This window comes from Pipistrellus hanaki (genome assembly GCF_964339955.1).
Source record: "Pipistrellus hanaki genome assembly, chromosome: 5".
In the NCBI taxonomy this organism is placed as follows: Eukaryota; Metazoa; Chordata; class Mammalia; order Chiroptera; family Vespertilionidae; genus Pipistrellus; species Pipistrellus hanaki.
The window spans coordinates 46,223,602-46,250,198 of record NC_140507.1 but is presented as its reverse complement, the minus strand read 5'-3'; the positions used below and the strand labels follow the sequence as shown (position 1 = coordinate 46,250,198).

Below are 26,597 nucleotides of genomic sequence, written 5' to 3'. Positions count from 1 at the left end.
TATGTGCTCAATGTTTAATATTCTGAGGATTAAGTAACAAAATCAAAAAAAGATTTTTTTACTTGACTGGGTTTATTTTCTATGAATTCTTCTCCTAAGAGTTAAAAACAATCACACGCATAGGTTTAGAACAATCAGATTTTTACTTCATAAAAGTTATAATTTTAATGTTAGCACACACAAAAAAATCACTCCCTAGCATTTCATTTTAAAAAAGCTTTCCCGCAGCCAAAGATTCCTATTTTTTAATTACAGTACTGCAAGGCACATACAGAACTCACCTCCTTCAAAACACACAGAAGAGGGACTCCCTGAAATAGAATTTTTAAATCCCTAAACAATTAGAAATACTATAAAGTTAGCAATGTGTAGGCAAAAATGTTGCTCCTATAGGATCATGCACTTTTTCTTAAAATCAAGTCATCATGTACGTATAAATAATTCCTTTAAAAACATTTGTACTTCAAATGCAGGTAGTGATGCTGAAGACAGCATTAAACAATCCTGACAAGTACAAGAGCTTGATAAATTTTGTTATTGCCTTCATTAGAGACCCTTATCATCTCTCATATTTTCAAAGATTTAAATTTAATAATGGGATAACTACACAGGAAATAAGGGCTTTTCTTCTTTTCAAACAATATTTCCTTCACCTCTAACATAATTCTTTTATGAAGGATGCTAAGTGAATTAAAATTTTTGTTCAGTAAAACTGAGGATAGGAGCATTTAAATGCTTCCACTAAATTTAATGCAGCTTAATTAGGGACCAGGTATATATTTTCCTTTGAAAATTTTTGGTCAAGCATGTCTAACCATAAAAGCAAATGGAATTTTAAGAGGTAGATTTTTTCCCCCCATGATGCATTTTGTTAATAAATCTATTGTCAAGAAAATAAAAACAAGCACTGAGTGTGTTTTCTTAAAGTATAAGGGTCTAATGAAAAGAAAAATAAAAGATAGCTATGATACTTATTACAGTGTGACATTTTAACAGTCAAAGTATCGGGTGTTTTGTGACCAGTGCATTTTGGACGCTCTCAGGATCAAAATACGAGTCTGCTGACTGTATTAAATCCTCCTCCACCCCCTCCACCAGTTGGTCCACAGCTTCCTGGTGGGTCATTGTCATCAAATCCATTTGGCCGAAATGAACAGGAGGCAGAGGCAGCTTGAAGGGCCCGGGCTCGAGCATTCAACTCTTGTTCCTAAAATTAAAAATAATTTTAATAAAGTCATAATCCTAAATACAATGGATGAATATATCACCTGTATAAATATTTTAAAGCTACCTTAATCCTTAATAAGCATCCTTCAAATCTTAGTAACTTTAAAAATACTGACTACACTAATTCTTTCCAAATCTTACAACAGTAAAGTACATAATCACAGATGGAGCAAACTTGATAAAGAAGAAAATCTTGGTGTAAGTCTACAGAATGACAGACCTAAAAGTCTGTTTGTTTCAGTATCAGACTACACAGAGGAGGAAACTGAAGCCCACAGTCCAAAAATGTCTCTATATTTCAGTTCATCCCCAAGAACTTTCAAAATACAGTAACACCCATCAGTACATAAGAATGATTTTTTTTTTCTAACATACAGTATGCAGAATTAAAGATTATGACAACAGATTATCTACTCTAACAATTTTGGAAGTGGGTGATTACGATAAAAAGTACAAATAATGAAAGAAAGCTGGATGATTTTTAATACCCTTTTCCTTAGAGTATTTCTTAGTAAGTAAAATATCTCAAAATACTGCTAAGGAAAATGGAGCCTATCTTCTTACAGTAACACTGAAAAGTCTACTTGACCATTAGCAATTTTATCAGGAATTATATTCACCTATGTGCCAGACACATATTAGGTGCTCAATAAATATTAATGATCTCAGGTTAGAACACTATTTGATACTTATCCACAAAAGAAGAAAAAGTGAATATGACAAATTCATTTGGCAAGTTCTAAAACAAGGCTCTAAAAACTGGCACCAACTCCTTGGAACACGATATAAACTATTCTGGCATGTGCCCATTTTTCTGGGAAAAGGTCTACGCCTTTCAAATGAGGTCAATGTCACTCACCCAGGTCTAAAAGCCACTGTTATAGCAAAACCCTTAACCTGTTAGGCATAATCATCCTCAAGAACTTTCAAAATACAGTTAACATTAATAACAATAACTGTACTATATCCAAATTTAGCTTAAAGCCCAGTTACGTTGCTCCATCTGGCATAGTAGCATTATATGTTTTTTGTTTTAAACAACTTACCAATCTGAGATTGAAGATGAAACTTAGAATTGCACAACACTGAAAAGCTGAATGAAAATACATAACCCTTTTATAGGGACAATTAAACAATAATAACAAATGGTGCCCAAAAATTGTATAGTCAAGGGAAAATGGCAAGTCAGAAAAAATCATTTAGAGCTAGGCTGCAATGTAAACAGATATTACAGTTTATAAGTATAAACTGTAATATCTATTTAATATCTATTTAATATCTATATAAGTGTTTTTGGCATTCCTATCACAGAAATTGTAGTTTCTCAACTTTTCAAAATCCATGTCCCTCCGTTGATAAATATTTCACTCAATCACTGCAATATAAATAATATACATATTTCCAAAAATCAAGATTGCACTGGGTCATATTTTCTGTATTTTATATTATAGAAAATTTCTACTTCAACCTAACCCTCTTACCCTTACCCCACCTCTTTAATCTTTAAGAATCGTGATGCTTAACATCCAGTGCTTATTTGCTATCTAGGTAGGACATGGTTGAATACATTATATTCTCTGGATTATAAGCCTTCTGACTGGATGTGAGAATCTTGTTTCTAAATCAGTTCTAACAAATACTCTAGAGTTTCTAATTATTTTTCTGAAAAATGTAGTGTTTTTGTCACTCTAGTACATTGCATACTCCTTTAAGAATGTATTATGTATCTTTAAGTATTTTATAATACAGTAAATTTCAAAACTTTTTGAGAATTCCTCCTAAAAATAGTACTATAGCGGTCCATTTTTTCTCTTATACTATCTGTATCTTTTAGTTTTGGGAGCTTCAAACACAGAAGTTTTAGAAATTAATTTTAAGCTCATAAAATTACTTGGATTATCCAGCTAATAAACTTACAACTTCACATATAATTTACTGTTGGTCCTTTATATTAATAGCTACTTGGCAAACTTCAAAGAAAAGTATTTTGAGTAAGATCTTTTATTAATTTTAAAGTAATAAAATCACTAACTCCTTGCAAAAAGTGTACTTATAAATTCAGCTTATGTAAAATCTTTATTCCATGACTTTACTGTTATTTTTTCTCCTTGGTTTTATTGCTCAGATCCTTAAGTAATACAAATATCCTATCTTTATTTTTTCTAGCTTTTAGTGTCCTTTATTTTATCTACCTGAATGTCAAGAAATAGCCCTTAAAATACTTACACAAAGGTCTAAAAGGAATAAACACCCAATTTAGCAGCTGTTTTCCCTGGTAGGTGGGACTAAAGGGAAGAGGAGAGATACTACCATTTTATTAAACTCTGTATTTTTGCCTGGAGTGTTTTATAATAATCACATCTTTTATAATTAAAAACAGGTAAGGTCTTCTTTTTTGCATCTAACTTCAACTTTTCATAATTCATAACTTTAGTAAGACAACTTGGTTATATAGGTTGAACTCATTTCATATAAACCCAGACTCAAATTTCAGAATTATCACTGTAAATTCCTTGGAAAATACAGAAGCTGAATTTCAAAGTTAGGGTGCTCATTAAACTACCTATCCATTGTTTAACTATTTTCCACAAACGATGAAGCTTATATTTCCAACTTACCTGTAAATATAGTTTATTGTCTTTTGTTATAGCATCCATAAGTTCTTTCTGTAGAGGTGGGTCTCCATTTACCCAGAGTCCACTGGTTGAATTATTACCACTCAAACCATTAGTGCTGCTCTGTTTTCTATACAAAAGCACATAAGCTGTGTCCTTTGGAAATCTACTCGTAATTTTCTGGACTGACTGAAATGAGGTAAATGTCACTCTGCTGTCATTAAATAAAAACCATTCTTTTGACATTTCCTTATTTTCTAAATCCTGTTCCATAACTGCACTAGGACTATCTCTTGCTAGTAAATGACTCTGGGAGGAAGCTAATGCCAGAGTTTCAGACTGGTGGCACATCTGGTATGAGGACTCTGTACCTGTGATGTTTCTGGCATAGGAGTAGTAATGCCCACTTTCAGAGGATATACCAGAGTGAACGACAACAGAACTTAATAGATAGGGCACCACAATGGGACAGCAAGCTTCTTCAGTCCCAGAAGGCTTTAATTTTTTAGCTAGGTTTTCACTAATATCAGTGAAGTCAACATCTATAGACCAACTTTCTGGCAATGAAGAGAAAGAAGTAGTTCTTTTAACTGGCAACTCCAAAACCAGTGGCAGTGACACATTGTCTAAAATTTTTCTTCTCACGTGATACTTTTGATCATATGAAAATCTCAGGAGAGTAAGAATAAGGTATTCGGGTTCCTCCGTGATTTGCATAGTTTTCTCGGCATTCTGCAAAGAGGCACAGTTTTCACAATAATACTGGTTGTCTCCAGTAAGAATCTCTGGAGCCAAAAAATAATTTAGTAAGTCAGTTACTGAAGGTGTGGCTTCACCTCCTGGCTTCTGAGGTACATCTTTATTAACAAAAATCTTATTAGATTCACTAGGGACAGAAGTATTTTCAGTACAGCAAAATTCATCAGGAGGGTGGCCTGCCATTCTTTCATTCATAACTGAATCATAGACAAAGGTAGCTGCTGCTGGGTTATAAATTCCTGGTTCTTCTGAAGGACCAGGACAGGCTTGCAGTAGACCACCATCCGGTATACTGAGCGATGATGCTGGATCTTGGAAAGACAAGCTGTCCATGGAAGAGGAAGGACAAAAGGCGAGGGAGAGATCAGTAAAGGCTTCCACTTTTTGTGAGGTACTCCTGCAGTTCAAACAACATATGTGAGTTCGAAGTTTTCCTCCAAACATTTTTTCTATCAGAGTCTTCTCACCATCACTTGTGTAAGGGGTCTCTGTCAGTACAGCTGCCTTACTGGCTACTTCCTGAGAAGAAGTTTCAATGCATCCCAGACTTTCAGAAGGCTTGTGTGAGGACTGAACTTTCAAGATTTTTTCTTCTTCATGGAGCCTGCAGGAGAGTATATCATTACACAGCTACTTCACTTACATTTAAATGTCATTTCTATTACAAAATATTGGTGGTTTATAAAGACAGGCCAATTATTTTTTTTAGACAAATATATAATGTTTAACTTAAAAAAGCAAGTTTCTCCTCTTCTAATCGAGAGGAATTCTGAACAGTTTGATAACATAGATTAGAAGAGAAGGTACAGGCTATTTCGACACTGTATTTCATTACTTTTTTTATATTACTATTTTATAGCACTACGTTGCAGTTAATTGCATGTTCTCATTAACTGTCTCATTTCTTTGTCTGCCTGGAGTCTCATACAAAGCCTGGCACAAAGAAACCATCGTACATATCCTCAGCTGAATGGAAGGAAGGCTGTGTATGTCAAGCTCAACTTGCTTCACTAGTCTTTCACATAACAGAAAGGAAGATTTAACATAATAGGCTTTATGAACTAAGTGCTAAGGAGGCAATAAAATGTACCAAAGCCACACAATTATGAATCCATCCAAAGGAGCAGCTTTTACATTTCTTTGGTCTCAGGATACCTTTGTACTCTTAAAAATAATTGAGGAGCCCAAGAGCTTAAATTTATGTGGTTATATCTATCCAAAACTGAGATTAAAAGTAATAATCTATATTTAAAAATAATAAACCCATTACTTATTAATATAAATAACTGTTTTCCTGAAAAAGTTATATTTCATACAACAAAAAAACTTGGTGAGTAGAATGGCACTGTTTTAGAGTTTGCATATATTTCAAGTATTTGGCTTAATAGAAGACAGCTAGATCCTCATGTCTGCTCTGTATTCAATCTAATGGTATATGTTGTTTTGGATGAAGTATATGAAGAAAATGTGGCCTCAACTACATAAACACAGATATATAGAAAGTGTTTTAGGAATTCTTAGGAGTCCTCATACCACACTTTGAGAACATCTGGTCTAAAGTAAAAAAACAAAAAACACCACCAACAACAAAACCTCACATTAACCATAAAAGAACACTTAAAAATATAATGCAAAAACACTTGAAATATATATTTTAAGGCTAAAAACAATATTGTGTAGAAATAATTCATTATGAAAGAACACAATTCAAATCATAACTTTAAAAATACTTTCTACCTAGTCCTGAATGGGTGGCTCAGTTGGTGGAGGACTGTCCCTTAACCAAAAAGTTTGGGGGTTTGATTCCTGGTCAGGGCAAATACCTGGGTTGTGAGTTTGAATCTTAGTCAGGCCATGTGTAGGAAGCAGTTGATCAATGTTTCTGTCTCACATCATCACATCAATTTCTTTTTTTCCTCCCTTCCTCTCTCTAAATATATCCTCCGGTGATCATTAAATATATATATGTACTTTTTACCTGTCTAGCAGAAACCTGAGGTATTCAGAACAGTCTTGCTGTGATCTGGGGGTAAACCATGGAGGTCTGGAAGCTTCAAAGAATATCCGAGGTGCATATGCTTCTCTCTTTTGATATCAGTAGAGAAAATACAAGAAAATGATTCTCACACCATGAACTAAAATCTGAAATGTTACTATATGTTGAATAAAGATTACTTTAAAAAATTATATTGAGCTTAACCTTTACTCTAAGCTGTCAAACATGTGGGCAAATAAACTAGTTGGAAATAGATTTAGATAACCATTAGTCGTAACTTCTCATTCTGTAGATGAGATTTAAGATCTAGAGCAGGGTTGGGGAACATCCAGCCTGAGGGTCATATAGGTCTGGTGAAATCATTTGGTCTGGCCCTGACAAGGCATCAGGGGTGAGTTAATTGTTTGACCAAATTCAGCAGACTAATTTTTAAGCTGATAATTTTGTTTGGCCTGCAAATGATGTTATAAATATCCAAATGGCCCTTGGCAGAAAAAAGGTTCCCCACCCCTGATCTAGAGAAACTGTGTGACTTGCTCAAGGTCAGAAATTATATCAGGGATTAGACCAGGTCACATCTAACTCTTGGGTCCACAAAACTGTTTTAATTGTTTAATTCTGTGAAAATCTACCAATTTAGTATCTATAAACTATTAAAATGCATTTTAAAAGATTTCTTTATTAGACTTTATTAAATAGAAAATAATTACAATAATGAGTCAGCATAATACTCATCTATAAAAATGGAAAGTAGGAGAAATAAATAAAAAACTTAAGGGTATATCCTGATTTTAGGCAGTATCTTTTTAACATTTCTAAGTAGATTAGTTATGCAGGGTGAGATATATATTTTTTCATCAATTAAAAAGGGCTTATCAAGTTTGATATAATGTGAAATTTAAAGAATATTACCATAATAACATGAATATTAACATATACACACTACTCATACTTACACTCACCTGTGTATGAGCCAAAAAGGCAAAAAGATGCTGTAATTTTTTCATTAATGAATTGCACCCATTTAGATTTAAAGATAATACTTGTCTCCTGAAACTGAAAGAGAATAAAATATAATGATTTTCATATAAATGTGTACATACATATGCATTTTTTTAAAAGCTAAAAGGAAGTTAGTTCAGGAACTTACCTTCAAAGTAAAACTTCACTCACCTCTTTCACCTCTTATCTAGCAAAGTTACTAATGACAATGTAGTGAAGAAGGAAGGGAAGAATGATGGTACCTAAGCACTTACTGTGTGGCCTGGTAAATGACCTATAAGTACTGTCACATACCATTCCTATTTTCTGGATCACCAAGTAGAAATAGATTAAACTATTAATTAATACCCTAAGTAAGCAACTTTTAAATTCTTTCAAATCTGCATTAAATAAGTAATATCCTCCCATTAAAAGATCCTATAAAGTTAGAGTGATTTAAAAATGGCACTATAGGAACAATTGGGGGAAAAAATGGAGTTAGATAAGATTTTACATCATTACAAGTCCACTTGGGATATTGAGCTAAATGTGAAATATAAAACTACTCAAGTATTTAACGAAAAAAGAGAGAAAAAGGCTTCCTAAAATTCAGGCACTATAACTGAATAGCAGAACTATATAAAATAATAAATTGCAAGTAAAACACTGCAAATTAGAATTGCACTGAGTAGAAAAATATAACAAAGAATTATCATCCAGATTATATAGAAATCAATATGAAAGTTTAAATACTGAAGCCTTTCTGGAGACATGTGGCATGTCCTATTCAAAGAATACCCTCTCACAAGCATATGGGCTGAGAGATTCATTATGAGCAAAACAAGCTATTAATAGTCACCAATAGGAGTAAGGTTGAGTGAATTATGGCAGATACTTTACTAAAAACAACACAGTTCTGTCACTGTCCTACCATGGGGATATTCCAAACTCAAACCTTATTTTTTTTATTGTTGACACTATTATAGATGTCCCCCATTTCCCTCCCCCCTTTTCCTTACCCACATACATTTTTTTTTATACTAGATAAAGTCTCTTAACTATAAACAAGGTCTAGAACACTGCTCATAAAACTTAAATTATCTTTGGGAATGGGAATGCCTGATTTTTAAAAAAATTAAAATTGTAAAATTTTTATGTACTTTTACATTCAATTTTTTAAAAGCACCATAAAGATTTCACATATTACCAAAGACATAAAATACGCTGTTTGCCTATTCTGAGATGGCATTATTATTGGCCACTGTCCAATAGATGAGCTGTTTGAACTGCTATTGCCAGTTATAACTGAATTAGGTTACTCTGCTTTCTCTATCATCTGTAAAGTAAGATGGCTGGATGAGATGACCTCTGGTGGTGAGATATGGTTTCTTTCAGTATTACTTGTGTTAAAAAAAACCTGAAAACAAAAGAAAACACTAAACCAAACAAAAAACACCTTAGTTTTTGAGTGTACACATGTACTTAGGAGTCAGAAAATCAAATAAAGCTAACTCTTCATTTTTTAGTTTATGATTCCTCTAGGCCAGTGTTTTTCAACCTTTTTTGGGCAAAGGCACACTTGTTTCATGAAAAAAATCACGAGGCACACCACCATTATAAAATGTTAAAAGATTTAACTCTGTGCCTATATTGACTATATATAAAGTAATTCTCTTGAATAGGAATCAAATAAACACAAAGAAAGTATTTTATAATTACTTTATTATGAAATATTAAGTAAACAAAATAGTGAAAAATTATAAAATTCTTGTCTTGTCTGCACCTACGGCACACCAGGCAACATCTCGCGGCACACTAGTGTGCCACGGAACAGCGGTTGAAAAACGCTGCTCTAGGCAGGCATAAAAAGACCTGGAACTCAACTTCTATATATCTTTAGTCAAATTCCATGAATCTCTATTGGTGCTGAAGAGAAAAATTCAACCATGTTTTTGCCTTAAGGGAAAAAAATTTTTTTTTAAAGATAATAAATGTATATTTTTTATTCAATGGAAAGCAAATGTTCTGTGATAATTTCTTTCCAAATGAATGAATATTATTATGCAAATTCAGCATATCTGGCTGCCCTGAATTTAGCACTCCATAATAACTTTACTCTTTGTATCTCATTGAGCACATCAAAAACCTACATGTTTTATATTGGCAAAAAATATATAATAGTAGCCTTTAGGAAAAATTTATCATTAGTTTGTAACTTTACAGATAGCATTCGCATAGCTAACAACTTCTGGTTTCCTATTTGCTTAGCTGTAAAAGCAATGAATTTAAAAGTAAATCTGTAAGAGGGCAAAGGAACAAGTCTGTTTACACATTTGTTCAGTATTAATCAAGTTGGGATGGGAAGCAGAGCTTAAATGTCTTTAGCAGCAACTAATGAGTTATTGATCTGATAAACAGCAAAATATCTACAGACAGAAAAAAATAAATAAGACCCCCTCGAAAGATATACTGATTTAAGCAACAGGCAGACTGTCAAATTACAGTGGGGAGGGGAGGAAGATCTGGGGGAGATAATAGATCAACCGAAGGACTTGTGTACATGCATATAAGTACAACCAATGGACATAAAACTCTGGGGAGGGAGGGTATGTATGAGAGGGAGGGAGGGGGGCAAAAAAAAAATCAATAAAATATATTAAAAAAAAAAATCGAATGTGCGTCTGGAGGTTGAGAATCCAAGCCAAGAAGGAGGAATTTCAAGTTTCATGGAATTATTCAAATGCTTTCACTTTGAGCTGATTCTCTCTAGGACTTCAGTCAATTCCTGAGTCAGGTGTTCCATTGTGTACATGCACCACAGCTTTTTTATCCACTCATCTATTGATGGGCACTTGTGCTGTTTCCAGATCTTAGCTATTGTAAAAAATGACTAGCACAAGATTTCTGTTAAGACTCTACCTCTTAAAAAAAGAGAGGTTAGCCAAAACCGGTTTGGCTCAGAGGATAGAGTGTCTGCCTGCGGACTGAAAGGTCCCAGGTTTGATTCCAGTCAAGAGCATGTACCTTGGTTGCGGGCACATCCCCAGTAGGGGGGGTGTGAAGGAGGCAGCTGGTCAATGTTTCTCTCTCATTGATGTTTCTAACTCTATCTCTCTCTCTTCCTTTCTGTAAAAAATCAATAAAACATATTAAAAAAAAAAAAAAAATTCACTACTGTCCTAGCCGGTTTGGCTCAGTGGATAGAGCCTAAGGACCAAAGGACGTACCTCGGTTGCAGGCTCCTCCCAGGCCCGGGGCCCTGGTCAGGGCTCTTGCAGGAGGTAACCAATCAATGTGTTTCTCTCACTTCGATATTTATTTCTGTCTTTCTCTCTCTCTTCCACTCTCTCTAAAAATCAATAGAAAAATATCCTCAGGTCAGGATTAAAAAAATAAAATAAAAGTTCATAACCTTAAAGGATAATAACAAATTAGTAATTGAGGACACAAACTCTTAGGCATAAACTCAACCAATCACTCTGTTACAATAATAACTATCAAGTCGGAGTAATTCACAAGATTCTAAATGTAATATATAATATAAAGTAGAATTTACTTAAATTAATATTTTAATAGTACCTTTTCATTTCTGAATAAGGTAATTGTATGAAAATATTAATATTTCTGCCATTTATAAGAAATAATATGAAGACAATCTTACCATTTTGCATTTCATCATCATGCATCAATTTCTACAGTTAAAATGAAAATAAAAAGCTTCAAATTTAAACTTAATTTAAACTTACTCTGTGGCCATAAACAATGCTTGTATAACACTGTTCATGTAACATGTATTTCCTAGATTAATAAGACCAGTTTTCCCAGTTTCAGATTTTCCAGAAAGTCTAGACAAGCAAGATGCCAAAGCGTCAGATTGAGAAGTCCAGGCACTTTGATTGAGAATCAATTTAATCTTCTCCTCACTGGGCTTAGGTAAGTCCTATAGATCATAAAGAAGAAAAAAAATTTTAAAAATATACACTATTCTTGTTATTAAATTAACACCATAAATGCTCTTCCATTAATATTTAACCTTTCCCCCCCTCCCTCTTAGTTTTGATAGTACTTGACCAATTGTCAAAAACACACACAACAGGAATTCAAGTCACATTTGAACTATTCATGTTTCATATTTATCAGAAAAATGTTTTTAAAAATAAAACAGATCAGAGAGTATACTGTAGCACTATTCACAGGCTATAGAATAAGACCTAACTTATCACACAATTCAATAATTGAAACCACTTTCTTTTATATTATGTAGTAAAAAAAAAATTTCCTTTTCATTCACTACCAATACCCAGTATTAATCTTATAAAGTCTCAAAGTAATTATGATGAAAAATGTTTAACCATAGTGAAAATTATTATAAAATACAGATTATTCTTACTTGCTTTGTGATTTATGAGATAATATTTAAGAGTAAGTCATTTCAAACATGAGTAGAGCACTGGAGAATAAGAACACTTGGTAAAATTATTAAGGCTTTTTGAACTAATATCATCTGGCACTTATACCTTAGATAATAAATAATACCTGAAGGAATTTTAATCTCCTGATTTTTTGGAGCTATTATAAAGTGCTTCCTGAGTTCAGAGTAAGACCCTTGTTTCTTCTGAGCTTATTTCAGTCAATAGAATTTTCAAGACATAAAGCATAACTAGCTTTCATCTATACACATAGTGACATCATAGAGAGAGATTAACACTATCAAATCCATGACAGCTCTTATACATAAAGACATTTACTTCTGCAGTATCAAATGTCAAACCAATGGTATGCATTAATAATGCTGTGTTCTGGGTTCAACCAATATCATTTTGATTTAATTAAATAGTAAAATGTGTATTCATTTCAGATACAGAAGATAATGAGACCTTATATTGTATTTCAGATCTCAAAAAGAATTATCAGTTGAACTGATTTATAATAATTTATAATTAAATCTGACTGAGGAAAGTTCTCCAATTCTTTGCTACTCCCTAATTATGCAGTAAGTTTACTAAAAGTATGCTTAGTGTGACCCATTCTTCAAAACAGAGAATTAGTGGTTTTTATATCGAACATTTATACAAATTAAAAAAACAAGGCAAGTTCACAAATAGTTCAAGTAAAGTTTCTATGAAATATGGACATCCATGAACAGTCCACAGCTAAAATGGAAAAAAAAACACAACAAAAAAACAAAGTTAAGTTTTCTTTAATGAACCCTGATTTTAACAAAATTTTTCAAATAAAAAGCATATTACCATAAGGAAATAAAATGAATAGCTGGTTATCATCAAACATCATCTATCACATCACGGGCTGCAGACCTACAAATACTGTTGCAACTATTATCATACCTTTATTGCTTCCAGAATGGGTTCGTAGAGATCTGGAAATCCAGAGTAATGATACATCATACAGTGTATTAATTCTGTTAACTGTACTAAGAAGGCTGTACTGGAAGGCAGACCATCACTTCTGAGGGAGTGAACCAAATTAACCACATGAGGAACAATCTGAAGAGAAAGGAAGACAAATATTCCTCAATCAATACAAATTGGCAACAAATTCTCTGACTTACAAATAGAATTCAATTGTTACACAATAAGCAAATAACTTTCCATATGTTCAGCTACAGACTTTTTCTAAAACAAAATTGAGAAGTAAAAAATTTCTGGAATATCAAGGTAAATTTAGTTTTCAAAGTCACATGATTTTAATTCCATATATCGATAATACACCTATTTGTCATCCTTATTCTCTATCCAAAATGCAAACTAAAGTCCTAGTCACTGCAGTCTAAAAATGCCTTCAATTGAAAAATATTAGGAACAAACTTAAAAGATAAACCTAGGCCAGTGGATAGAGCATCGGCCTGTGGACTGAAAGGTCCCGGGTTCAATTTCGGTCAAGGGCATCTACCTTGATTGTACCAAGAGGCAGCCGATCGATGATTCTCTCTCATTGATGTTTCTAACTCTCTATCCCTCTCTCTTCCTCTCTGTAAAAAATCAATAAAATATATTTTTTTAAAAATAAAAAAGATAAACCTAGAATTAGCATAAGAGCTCCATCTAGTGTGAATTTTAGAACTCTTACTTGGAAGAATTATACACGCTTTGTATATTAAAGTTTACTTCAAGAAAAGTCTTCAAAATACCTTTTGCATGTATCTAAAATTACAGCTCAGGTTATAGGATTACCTTTCATTTAGATAAGCATAGGGATGATGTCAGATGTTAGCATGGTGATGCTTACAAAATGACACCCATTCCTCCTCTTAAAATAAAGGGAATCCGAAACTATTATTTTAAAAGACTGGGGTTAAAAATAAAAGGAAAATCTAAAATGCTCATTGCTTATAAACATTTAGAAAACTTTAGTGTTGTAAACACAATAATGTTCTTTCATTATAAAATTAGACTAAAAGTTAATACAGAAATAATCATATTTTAAGAGGTTATTAATAAAATAAACTATTTTGCAGAAATGACTCAATCCATTGGTACAGTGTTATACTTGTTCCAACTAAATAATTATAATCTGATATTAGGTATTTATACTTCATATGTAAAAGTATCTTAAGTTTTATTTATAAAACATTTTTCGGGTTGCTAACTAGTAATAAAAGTGAAGTTATAGCTTTAAGGTCTTATCATCAAATAGCATTAATAACAATTAATTGAGCCCGAGACCCTTTAGTCTACAGGCCAATGCTCTATCCACTGAGCCAAACCAGCAAGGGTGCTGGTTGATTCTTGCATATGCCTTGCCTGTGTATTGAACCCGTAACCTTGGCATATCAGGACAATGGTTTAACTAACGATATATGTGACCAGGTCATATTTTTACTCCACTAATTTTTTTTCCCCATTTATAAAAAGCACATAAAGACCAACTTGGTTCATATTAGCACACATAATATTAATCTTGGTTTGCTCTAAAATACTTTAAACATATAATGAATAATGATGTTGGTGATTCCAGATTATTGCTCATACTTAACAACTCTTAACCTGAGTCCTTTGCTGAGTTATTTAGAGTTATAGGTGATTTAACTACCACATGACCCACTACTAGATGCCCAAGCTAATTTTAGTTGAGTAGGTCAGCTATCCCAATTACACCGGCAGTAATTAGGTCTTTGTTTTTAAATTTTACTAAGTCAGATCACGATTTAATTTCAGATCTAACTAATCTATATACATAAAAGGCTAAGCGACCATCACAACAGAAACAAACAAACGGATGACCAAATAGGCTGTGTGGGGCAGCCAGGCTGATATGGGGGGTTAGTGAAGGGCAACCAAATGACTGAGCAGCAGGCTGCATGGGGCTTCCATGCCCAGTGGGGGGTGGGGGTGGGGCACTGAGGGATGATCAGGTTGGCGGGGGGTGGGGGGGGATAGTTGGGGGTGACCACACCGGCAGGGGGCGCAGTAAGGGGTGACCAGGTCGGAGGGGTGACCAGTTGGAAGTGACCAGGCTGGCAGGGGGAGGCAGTTGGGGGCAACTATGTCTGCAGGGGGGGCGGGGGGGGGGGCCTGCGGCAATTGGGGGTGACCAGGCCAGCAGGGGTCAGTTAGGTATGATCAGGAAAGCAGGCAGGTGAGCAGTTAGGAGCCAGTCGCCCTGGACTGTGAGAGGGATGTCCAACTGCTGGTTTAGTCCCGGATTGGAGAGGGTGCAGGCTGGACTGAAGGGACCTCCGCCTCACCCTGTGCACAAATTTTGTGCACTGGGCCTCTAGTCCTTAAATAAATGATTTCATATTTACTTACTTCAATAAGGCAAATAATTCAAAGGCAATCATTTATTATCTCAACTACTTTTTCAGAGAGATTAAGGAATGTGCCTATGCTCCATAAGAATAGTAATAAACCTTAGAATGGATGATTGTTATGTTAGAGATTCTCCTTAGAAATTTTAAAAATTACCCCCGCTCCCCCCCAAATGGCATACACATGATTATGCCTAAAGCCAGGGCCAAATAATTGATGTTTTTTTTTCCCTTGGGAGACTTTGCTAGCATATTTACTATATTAGCTCAAGTTTGAGTTAACAAACTGATATAAGGTTATTGATTTAATGATCAAGCCCAACAATTAGGGCAATTAACTCCTGAAATAACTCATCCTAAGTGATTTCATACATTGCTGTTTTATGGTGACAAATGGAAACATTTGGGAAAAATACTAAACATTTTGAAAATAGATTCTTTGGAGGGAAATCCCACAATCTCAGATTTCTAAAAAAAATCATAAAGCTATAAGTAAATAGATTTAAGATTAATGTACAATCTTTTCACTATATACAAATGTGATTCAATATTAAACTAAAATTTTAAGACAATGTAGAAACCTTGTTATAACTTACCAAATGGAATGCCTCTGGAGAATGCTGAAAACTAAGCAGCATGTGAGAAAGAACTGCAAGAGCACCAGGCCTCACAAGAGGAAACCGAAGTCGATTAAAAACCTTCAAAAAAAGACAAGACACCAATCTACAGAGTTTGTAAGAAAGTCCTTAACCCAATCAGTGGTTATTTCCCTAGGACCAAAAATTATTTATGTGAATATCCCCCATTCTGGAAGGTTCTATCATACCATATGTTGACTTATTAAACCTTGTGAGAGGGAGAAAGTTGGAAAGTAACATGACAGAAATCAAAGGAATATAATGGCCTAAGCAACTCTTAAAACTTCCTGATCAAATGAAAATCTGTCAAACCAACTTTTTAGATGGTAACTCCCTGGTCCATTATTCAATTAATTTGACAAATATTTATTGTCTCTAGAGGGTGCATAGGAACAATAAAAAGTAATACGGAGATAAGTGATATGAAAACAGGGTATGATAAATAGGAAATGCTGAGTGGCAAAGGGGTCTGGTATTTTATATAGGGTATTTTTAAAAATGCCTCATGAAAAGCACCTTTTTCTTCCATATTCCATAAGGATGGAATATGCTAATTGACTGCCCCACCCTCAAAGATGGCGGTACACAGCCACAAGATGGTGGTGCCCAGTCCCCTCAGCCCCGCCAGGGCAGCACCACACACCTGCCTCTGGAGTACCCCTAGTTCTTTGAGCCCCCCAGCTGCCTGGGACCGGCCTGAGGCGCAGACAAGCCTTGGCTGGTGGCTGCCCAGCAGCCTAGGGTCACCCGAGGCTCTGGTAACCAGGGCCGGCTGAGGCTTGTGCTGCCAGCAGTGGCAGCATCAGAGGTGTGATGGGGCATTGCCCTCCCCTGATGGCTGGGTCGCCTTTTGCCCTGAGGGCTCCCGGACAGTGAGAGGACAGGCCGGGCTAAGGACCACCCACTCCAGTGCATGAATTTTCATGCACCGGGCCTCTAGCAACCTTAATAAAAGCTTGATTAGTTCGATTTAAGGGAAAATGGAAGAAACATGTTTTCATATTAAATATCTGAAACAGCAAATTACTTATTACCTACACTTAAATAGCATTTTAATTTTTATAGCCTATTCAAAATTATTATCCGAAACAAAACCAAACAAGAACATACTCAAAATTAGATGCTTTAAAGGGGACAACCCAAATATAAGAAGATTGATTATATAAGTTCATACATTCTAATCCTATATACTAATATGCTAAGTGTCTGGTTGTCCATTCAACCAATCAAAGTATAATATGCTAATGATATGCTAAGGATGCTCAACCGCTCACTATGATGTGCACTGACCACCAGGGGGCAGATGCTCCAGTATGTTAGCTTGCTGCTGGGGTCCGGCAGATCGGGACTAAGCAAGACAGGCCAGTCATGCCCTCAAGCCTCCTGCAGTCTCTCCCTGGCTGGCCAACCTCCTGCATGCCTCCCTGGAAGGCTGGCTGTGATATACCCCAATAGGGACTAGGTGACCCAGCCCCAATTGTACACTAGTGGGGTCCCTTGGCCTGGCCTATGCCCTCTTGCAATCTGGGATCGCTTGTGGGGTATCGGAGAGCCAGTTTTGGCCTGATCTCACAAGCCAGGCCGAGGGACCCCACTGGTGCACGAATTCGTACACTGGGCCTCTAGTAGACATATACTCCCACTTACCAGTTTTATTTTCAGTAAAGTAACATCTATCAAAATAGTAAACTTTTGGACTGCTGCCAGTCCTTTCAAGAGTGCAATCACCCATGTATCCACATGCTGAGCCAATGGCCAGGACAGCCAATCAATCATCCTGAAAATTAAAGAAAAAGAAATTATTAATATTGACAATATTTTCAACATTTAGAAATAATAGGTTACAGTAGATAATTACTTTCTTTGTGACTCACTATTTACTGAGCTTGCTTGTAAAAAGCACTAATCAAGATGTAGAAACGAGTATAATGGGTGCTTGTACTCAAGGAGTTTCCAATCACATAAGCTGAGATTCTTATATAACACATTTTCATAAAAAGAATTTCTGATAAACTATCATTTTACCTTAAGTTTTAAATTTATGCTACATATTGATATAAAGAATTTATTAGGCAAATTTACTCTAAGAAGAACAGTACAAATATACCTATCTGAACTAAGACATACAAATGTAAACCACAATTTTTTCTCTCTGGAAATATGAAATGCACTGTTAAAAACACACCTAGACTTTGAATTGTGATACAGGTCTCTTCATCCTTGTTAGAATTCTACTAAACAAAGTCAACAAAAGGAAACTTCAAATAGATGAAAGCGTACTGAATGTGCAAATATCCTAAGTGGCCTCATTTTGCATTACTGTTTTCCTTCTTGAATATCAGCCCAGTTAATTGGGAATAAAAAACAAAATAATATAGGGTTTGATGGAGATTGTCCCTAACGTAGACATCAATCACAATGAAGACTTGTACAACTCTTGGAAAGCAAATGGGCCAAATGTTCATATTATTTGATCCAGCAATCCAATTTGGGGGATTATATAATAAGAAAGTAGCAGTGAAACAAAAAACAAACAGATTTTAGTCAGAGTGATCTGGTTTAAAAATCCAATTCACCATTTATTGCTGGGGGACCTTAAATACTTAGGTAAATTATTTAACCTCTTTGTGTCTGTTTCCTTATCTGTAGAATATATATAGATACGCTTATTTTATAGAGCTTATGTGAAGAGTAAATGAGTTAAAATATATCACTGGAAATATTCATTGTGATGCCTCTCTTCCACCAAATATTTTTAAAGGACTGACTTCTAAATTGAAATGGTTATTTTTATAACAGCTAAGTTATAACTGTCTACATTAACACTCGGGTATTATCTTTATTAAGGTTTCTGCTCTTAAGATTTATTTTCCATTGGTCAGGGTGAATGCAACCCAGGTATGTGCCCTTGACCGAGAATCGAAATGGAGACCTTTTGATGTATCTAACCAGAAACCAACTGAGACACACCAATCAGGGCTGAGGCTGCTCATAATGTCTAATGGAACATTTGCATTTCTTTGCATTACAGAAAATGATAGTAAAATGTAAGTGGCTAACATGGGGGGAAATATAGAGTATAGGGAAGTATAAGGTGGGAGTTTGGTAAGAATAAACACTGCTATCCTTTTCAATTATATTTGTAATATAAGGATAATTACTCCAGGTATGGGTTAAATAGCATCATGTAGCTAAATTAGAAATGTAATATAAAAACTGCATCAAACCTCCCATAGAAACCAGTAGGTAAAAATTAATTTCCAAATATATTTAAAAAAAAAAAAATCATAAGATGGATATTATGGTTGTTTTGAAAAGATTGAAAAATTAAGACCAGGAGTGCTGAATGGAAAGAAGTGGAGTTTGCACTTGACTTAGTAAGTGGCGAAAGTCACTGCAGTTTGATCAGAAGGGTAAAATGAGTAGGTCAGGCTGACTTAGAGAAGAGAGATAAAGTCACTGCTGGCAAAAAAGACCAACCAGAAGACTGTTGCAACGTTATGGCATGAAATGAAAATGTAAGCTATTGTTACTTAGGCAATGAAGGTGAGGGACCAACCAATTGATTTCTGATTTTACTTTCACTTGTGAAATCTGTATTTCTCTGTATCTTCCTATTTTACGTAGAAGACAACATAATTTATGATATATTCATTTCAAAAAGAAAGAAATTTTAGTGCTGTTGCAGTTACACTGGCAGGAGTGTTGCTGCTCAATAGAACACAGGAGTGTCTTTGTGGACATGGAGGAGATAAAAAGTGTTTCTTAAAAGTAAATGAACAATGATAACTTTACATAAAGACTTAGAACTCAACCACATATAAATGAGAATTGATAAAGTGATAATAAAGGGAAAAGTCAACAAAAACAAGTAATATTAAGAAGATCCTAATAGTATGGTATCATAGGACTAGCTATTGAATAATAAGAAAATAAAAATAAGAAGGAAAAAAAAACACACCACATTTTAAACAGACAAATGCTAATAGTGTATTACTCAGAAATCCTGATTGAAAGAGAAAGTAAAAGTAAATATTTAGCTAGAAGAAAAAAATAAGATCCCAGAGGGAAGAAACAGGTCACAAGAAACAATGAGCAAAGAAACTAGTAAAATACAGTAATAATCCAAAAAACTCCTGCCTGTACAACGTATGTAAATGTATGTATATTTTTGAAAATTAAAAAGCTGAAATAAAAATGGATTTGTCAATTACTGGGATGCCGGTCAAGCCTATAGTAAGGTAAACAATTAATTTGGAGACTCTTTATATATTTGATTCCATGATTTCAGTTTTAAACATTTCTCTCTAAGTTTTTCATTATTGACAAAAATACAACAAAGTATTTCCTCCTCCCAAATCTACAGTTACCATCTATAGTGTCATGAAGAAGTACCTGCAAAAAGCTTGGGTCATACTTGCATCTTTGACATTTGGATCCGTAGTAAGGCTCTTGATGAGAACTGTAATCATCTGAAGAGGAATATGCTGCACAAGGCTTGCCAATGCTACAGAAGGTTCAAATGATGCATCTATTTTTTTTTAATTAAAAAGAAAAAGGGATATGGCAAGAAGGTTCAAGTGAAGTATTGAGAGAGAACAATTAACTAAAAAAAAAAAGTAATTGCAGCAAAGATGTTAATCGGAAAACAGTTGTCAAGCTCCACCTCATGGATACTCGTGACATAAAAGGAATGTTACATTACAGAAATTTAGAGATTAAGAATTACAATGATTGTTCATTCTACAGACAGAACTATTGCAATATAAAAACTATTGCCATTTTGGGTCCATGAGTTACTTTATTTTCTTGCATTTTTTAATATTGTCTTTGTCGAGCTAAAATATTCATTTAAAAAGCAGAAATGTAAGATTTAATTCCAGGTTAGATTGTCCAAAGTAACTTATAGCTATTAATTACAGTAGTCTGTACAGTGTGCTAAGGAAAATATTTAAAAATCTCTTAAAGCCCTAGCTGGTTTGGCTTAGTGAATAGAGCGCTGGCCTGTGGACTGAAGGGTCCTGGGTTCGATTCCAGTCAAGGGCACTTGCCCAGGTTGTGGGTTCAATCCCCCATAGGGATCATTGATGTTTTCATCTCTCTCCCTATCCCCTTCTCTCTGAAATCAATAAAAATAAATTTTATATATATATATATATATACATATATATATATATATATATATATATATATATATATTTTAAACAAGTGGAAATTTGGGGAGAGGGAACTTTACTTAAACGATATAAAAATAAGCATCTTTATTGCTACAGTTGAAAAAGTTCTGGGGAAATATAACTCTAGCAACACAGGCAATACAAAAATTAAAAAACAAACCAATTCAGATCCTGCAAATACAAAGTTGGTAATGCTTTTGTAAATTTATTTAATTCATCAGAATGCATGGAGCTTGTTAAAACTGCTCTTCTGGTTCTCAAGATAAAGGAGGACACCTCTGTCACAAGTTCGATTTCCAACAATAGCCAGGGAGAACGGTTGTACCAAGTAGAGAGGAACTGAACATGATTTTGGATCTACTGTCCTAGAACCTACAGAACTAGAAGCTCCAAGTTCAAGTAGAATTCCTGGATGACAAAGCAGTTTCTTACTAAGTGTCACTTTGACCCCTCCCTGCTTCTAAGGATGCAGTTCATGGGCTATCCTCCAAGTGAAAAAACACCCATTAGGTCCTCAGATTCTTTCCCTTCCCTCAATCTCCTCAGGAACACTATTGTAGACAGGAAACATCAATACTCAAAAAACTACAGTTAACTGGGATAAGCCAGGAATAAAATTGCATGAATTTTAAAAAATGGGAAAATTAAAAACAACAACAGGGGAGCCAGGCTGGTGAGGCTCAGTGATTGAACATAGACCTAAGAACCAAGAGGTCAAGGTTTCCCAGTCAGGGCAGATGCCAAGGTTGCAGGCTCCACCCCCAGTAGGGGGGGATGCAAGAGTTAGCCAATCAATGATTCTCTTATCATTCATTGAAGTTGCTCTCTACCCTTTTCCCTTCCTCTCTAAAATCATAAAAAAAAAGGGGGGGGGGGAGAATCTCACGATAATAAAATAATAGGGTTACAGTGCAATAATAACATGGTAAACACTTTTAGGCTACCATTAGTCACTAATGAACAGAAGCTTTATTTAGTAGCTGTCATCCCCAAAGCATTTCATAACTAGAGCAGAGGCTGGGTAATTAAGCAACTTGTTTAGTGCCAATGGTCTTAGACCTCGAAGTTCTCCACGTTTAAGATAAAAACACGGCCTGCTCTTTAAAGAAACGACATCCTGAATAGGACCGTGGATGGGAATAACATTTTGAACGAGGCACTAAGATTGGTTCTCCATTAACAATATGCTCAGGGCAGGGAAGCAAACATGGTGTGTGTATGTGGGCGAGACAGACCAAGCTTCCGAGAGAGGTTTTCTTGGGATACAGTGACCCTTACCCGTGGAAGAGATGCTTGCAAAAATTTCCTGCAGGGAAGGCAGCAAGGTGGAGGGCTCGGCCTTCCAGATGTTCTGCAGCAAGTTGCTCACTTTGGTCACCTGAGCGACATATTCCCGCAGCTCTTTCTCCTGGGTGGACTGGCACTGGAAGTGGCCTATCGTTCGAACCAGCTGCTGACAGAAGGTGATGGACAACTTCCCCTTGGGGATGCACTGCACGAAGTCGCTCAGGAGGTCGCTGAGCCGGGCACAGAGCGGCGGCTCGGGCCGCTCGCACACCAGCCGCAGCACCTCCACCTGCAGCAGGCCGAAGAGGTCCAGCACCGAGGGGCAGCTCATGATGAGCTTCAGGCCGTTGTGGATGTAGTCCAGGATGGCCACATCCTTCCTGTCCAGCGAATGGTAGCCCTGCTGGAGAAGGCCCAACACGAGCGTCTTGTTGAAGAAGGACTCGAACTCGGGCCGGTGGTACCGTGCGTAGGCCTCCAGCACCTGGTGCCCCACCTGCCGCTGAAAGGGGTCCTGGCCCTCCAAGATGAGCCGGGTGGTCAGGTCAAACATGGCCTGGCACTGCGCCTCGTCCTGCCAGTGCTCGGCCGACTCCACCACCTTCCGCACGATCACCCGCTTCACCGGCAGCGGGTAGGACGAGCTCACCAGGCCCTCCAGGATCTTGTCCATGGTCGTCACGTCGCCAGGCCGAGCGGCAGGGAGCGGGCGGAGTCAGCCCCGAGGTGGGGCGGGAGGGCCCCGGGGCGGAGGTACACTTGGAGCACAGCAGCAGCAGCAGCAGCGGGATCGGCCACCGCCACCGCCGCCTCAGCAGCCACATTTATCGGGCAGGGGGGCCCATGCAAGAGCGGGCGGGAGGAGTTGGCAAACGTGGGGCGCGGGAGAGCCAGCCCCGCCCGCGGCGGGCCTAGGGAGCCGGAGGCCCGCACGCCGCCGCCGCCGCCCCGGGTCCGCGGTCCTTCTCAGCATCAGCTCGGAGGCGCCAGCGGAGGCCCCCCCGGCAGCGGCGGGCTCTTCGGACGCGGAGTTGTGAGCCGGCAGATGGAGGAAGCGCGCCTCCGCGGCACGGAACAGGGGTGGGCGTTCGGGCTTCAGCAGGTGTTGAGACGGCTGAGCCAGGTGGGGCCGCTGTCACCGAGGGTGCCGCCTGATCTGCGGGGAAGGGAAGGCGGACACCCTTGACCCGGATTCAGAAGGTCCCCAAATAGGAAGTGACGGAGTCCATATCTGGGTCAAGGTCCGCCCCTCCGCGCCGCCCCAAACCTTCCCTTCCCCTCCAGGGCCCCTGCTGCGCCCCACTAGCCTCCCCCTCCCCGCGGCGCCCGCCCCCGCCGTCCGGCCCCGCCCCTTCGCTGCTGCGCACGCGCGGCCGCCTCCGGTGGAGTCGCAGGGCGACGCTCGCGTCACTGGGGATCGAGTGTCCAGTCACAGGCGCCTTTCCGGAAGGAGGGCCCGCCTTTCCGGAAGGAGGGCCCGAAATGTAGGTGGCTGCGGCGGCAGCATCCTCGGCCTTGGGATTCCCACCTTCGGATCTTTGTCGGTTCTTCCCGGTCAGGTTACTCGTTGAAGCCCGAGAAATTGCTGTTTATGTAAAATGTTGTGAAGGACAAAGTTTTGGAAACGCAAGCACTTGAGGAGAAAGAAGGAAAAAAAATAACTCAAATGGTGGAGACATCGCTTAGGGGCTTGGCTCATCCATCAAGAAACGAGCTAGAGTTCCTAAAAATGCGAGTGCCTTTCTTCTCTTTTGTGGTTAATAAAAAGTAAAAACTGACCCCCCGTGGCAGAGGTTTAGCGACATTCAGTTTCAGGAGAGTTTGTTTTTTCAAGCCCCTAGCAGATATTTTTTTTAGAGAGCTTTTGTGGCCTATGGAAAACTTACAAGCTGTCTAAAAAGTGGAAGGAGAGTTACTGGAAAATGACAGGTGAGAAAATGAAAGATGGGTATATGTAGGGCCTCCCCAAAAATGTATACACACATTTTGAATTACTATAAGGAAAGTGTTCATTAAAGTACATTTCGTTTTCAAAATTGAGCTATCAGCTTTTAAAGTGTATACATTTTGGAGGGACACCCTGTATATACCTGGGTCATAGTAAAGAGTACTATGAAAATTAGTTGAAAGCTTCACATTATTTAATATATGTATATGCTGCCATTGAAGATAGTTCATAACAAGGAAGAACAGATACAGTCATCATGCTTGTACTCAAAGTCCAAAGATTCACAGTAAGACTTTTGGCTTTAATCAGAGGCCTTTATATTGGAAAACATTCCCTAATTATAACCCTGTACAGAGTTGGCCTGTAATAGTTGTGAACTCAGACATTAATGGCCTGTAATATGGACACAAGATTACATAAATGGTTTGTTTTAAATGCCCAATAGAAAAATGAACAAAATTGTAAGTTGTTTACTTTGCTAAATACCGTTTTGAGTGTGTGTGTGTGTGTGTGTGTGGTTTTTTGTGTTTTTTTTTTTGGTATTTTTTTTTTTTTACAAAGTAGTTACACCAATATATTTAACACATCAAGTAGGATAATCTTAAAAAGAATAGTTTAAAGAGATAGGAGCTGGGCAGAGGAAATGAGAATAAATTTGTGGGAAGAAATTGAAGATAAAAGATGAAAAAAAATTGATGGATGCAAGAGCAAGGAGAAGCTAAGAAACTTTCCCTTTTCAAATAGATGGAATGTAAAACTGCAGTAAAAAGTCTGACTTTATTGGGAATGGTGCCACACTAAAAGAAAAAAATAGGGTGGTTGAGCCTTGACCTATGAAATGGGAGGTCATGGTTGGATTCTGGCCAGGGCACATGCTTTGGTTGCAGGCTTGATCCCCAGTAGGGGGCATGAGGGAGGTAGCTGATCAATGATTCTCATCATTGATGTTTCTCTCTCTCTCTCTCTCTCCCTCTCCCTTCATCTCTAAAATCAATAAAAATATATTTTAAAAAAGACCAAAATAATGTAGAAATTAAAGCATTAAGCTTTAGCTTGTTTAGCTCAGTGGATAGAGTGGCAGCCTTCGGACAAAAGGGTCCCAGGTTCAGTTCTAATCAAAGGCGCGCACCTTGGTTGCAGGCTCCTCCCTGACCTGAGCCCTAGTTGGGCTTGTGTGAGAGGCAACCAATCGATGTGTTTATCTCACATCGATGTTTCTCTCCGTCTTTCCCTCTCCCACTCTCTCTAAAAATAAAAAATAAGTTATTAGAGGATTGAGTATGTGGATTTGAAATGTAGCAGAAAAAAATTGCAGTCAATTGAGGCTAAATGAGGATTGGTGAACAAGAGTAGTGAAGTGATTAATCCAAAGCAGATGGGAAAAAAAAATATTGGTTAATTAAAAAGTTGACAAATTCTCTGAATCATCAACATTTCCCCATTTCTGTTAATATTATGTCTTCAGAAACTATTGTAAAATAAGATGTGTGAGAGATATGAAGTGCATTTTTTTCTGTCTATATAATACAGATAACATAATTTCATACTATCAGGCTTCCCAAAGCACTGTGACTCAGTATTTTTGTTGAGGATATCACCCCAGGATATTTTTCCCATTGATTTTTAGAGAAAATAGAAGGGGTAGAAGGAGGGAGAGAGAGAGAGATATCAGTTGGTTGCCTCTCCCATGCCCTCTGCCTCCCCACAGGCCAGGCCGTGACTCAGTATTTTTAAAGTACTGCTTGAGTGACAGGTGCACGAAACAAGATATTTGGCAGGTTCTTATGCCAAAGTATTCAAAACATGTTTCCTTCTTTTGCCATTAGTAAAAAAATTATATACTATGTTGTTATGATATAAGATTTCAGTTGGAAGCGGTCTACTTTAAATAATTTATTTGATAACTAAAAATTAAATAACAGTGCCATATTCCTGTTCAATATTATTTTACTCTTTTTTAAAATACATTTTTTATTGTTGGTAGAATTACAGATATCTCCCATTTTCTCCCCCTCCCCCTTCTCCTTCCAGTCTTTACTCCTCTCCAGGTCTTCACCACAGAAGTCTATGGAAAGTTTTTACTATAGTATGCCTTGTTGCTAATGGTTGGATTAGTAGGTGCTATCCTTCGGGCTTTAAAATTTTTGTGACCATTCAATTGCTAGTTAGATGGTTTTATAAAAATACAACTGGGAATGGGA

At 36.9% G+C, this 26,597-nt stretch overlaps 1 protein-coding gene and 2 long non-coding RNA genes across 4 annotated transcripts in view; 2 read left to right on the top strand and 1 right to left on the bottom strand.

Annotated features, from left to right (window-relative positions):
• USP38 (ubiquitin specific peptidase 38) lies at positions 1-23,698 on the bottom strand. Of its 2 annotated transcripts, XM_084886338.1 has the most exons (10): positions 22,440-23,698; positions 20,380-20,515; positions 17,632-17,761; positions 15,943-16,044; positions 12,924-13,082; positions 11,325-11,518; positions 7,560-7,653; positions 6,580-6,686; positions 3,846-5,205; positions 1-1,207 (listed from the first exon to the last, which is right to left on the bottom strand). In XM_084886338.1, the coding sequence occupies exons 1-10, from the start codon at positions 23,119-23,121 to the stop codon at positions 1,046-1,048; spliced, it is 3,126 nt and encodes a 1,041-aa protein (XP_084742464.1). In that variant the 5' UTR covers positions 23,122-23,698; the 3' UTR covers positions 1-1,045. The 2 variants fall into 2 exon arrangements, with proteins under 2 accessions (XP_084742464.1, XP_084742465.1); XM_084886339.1 differs by lacking the exon at positions 20,380-20,515 and having other exon boundaries at positions 22,440-22,544.
• LOC311623844 lies at positions 7,674-10,056 on the top strand. The gene is made up of 2 exons (XR_014795215.1): positions 7,674-9,120; positions 9,435-10,056. It is a non-coding gene; the product is annotated as an uncharacterized lncRNA (long non-coding RNA).
• Positions 23,699-23,866: 168 nt separating the features above from the next.
• Positions 23,867-26,597, top strand: part of LOC311623845 — a 38,141-nt gene continuing 35,410 nt past the window's right edge. Inside the window, exon 1 of the long non-coding RNA XR_014795216.1 lies at positions 23,867-24,377. This is a non-coding gene — a long non-coding RNA (uncharacterized lncRNA). The remainder of the gene's footprint in view (positions 24,378-26,597) is intronic.

Excerpts from the sequence above, each read along its gene's own strand:
- USP38 (XM_084886338.1), bottom strand. The coding sequence starts at position 23,121 with ATGGACAAGATCCTGGAGGGCCTGGTGAGCTCGTCCTACCCGCTGCCG. Across the intron at positions 6,687-7,559 it reads CCTTTTTGGCTCATACACAG|AGAGAAGCATATGCACCTCG; the intron begins GTGAGTGTAAGT and ends TGATATCAAAAG. Across the intron at positions 1,208-3,845 it reads ACAATAAACTATATTTACAG|GAACAAGAGTTGAATGCTCG; the intron begins GTAAGTTGGAAA and ends TTTTAATTTTAG.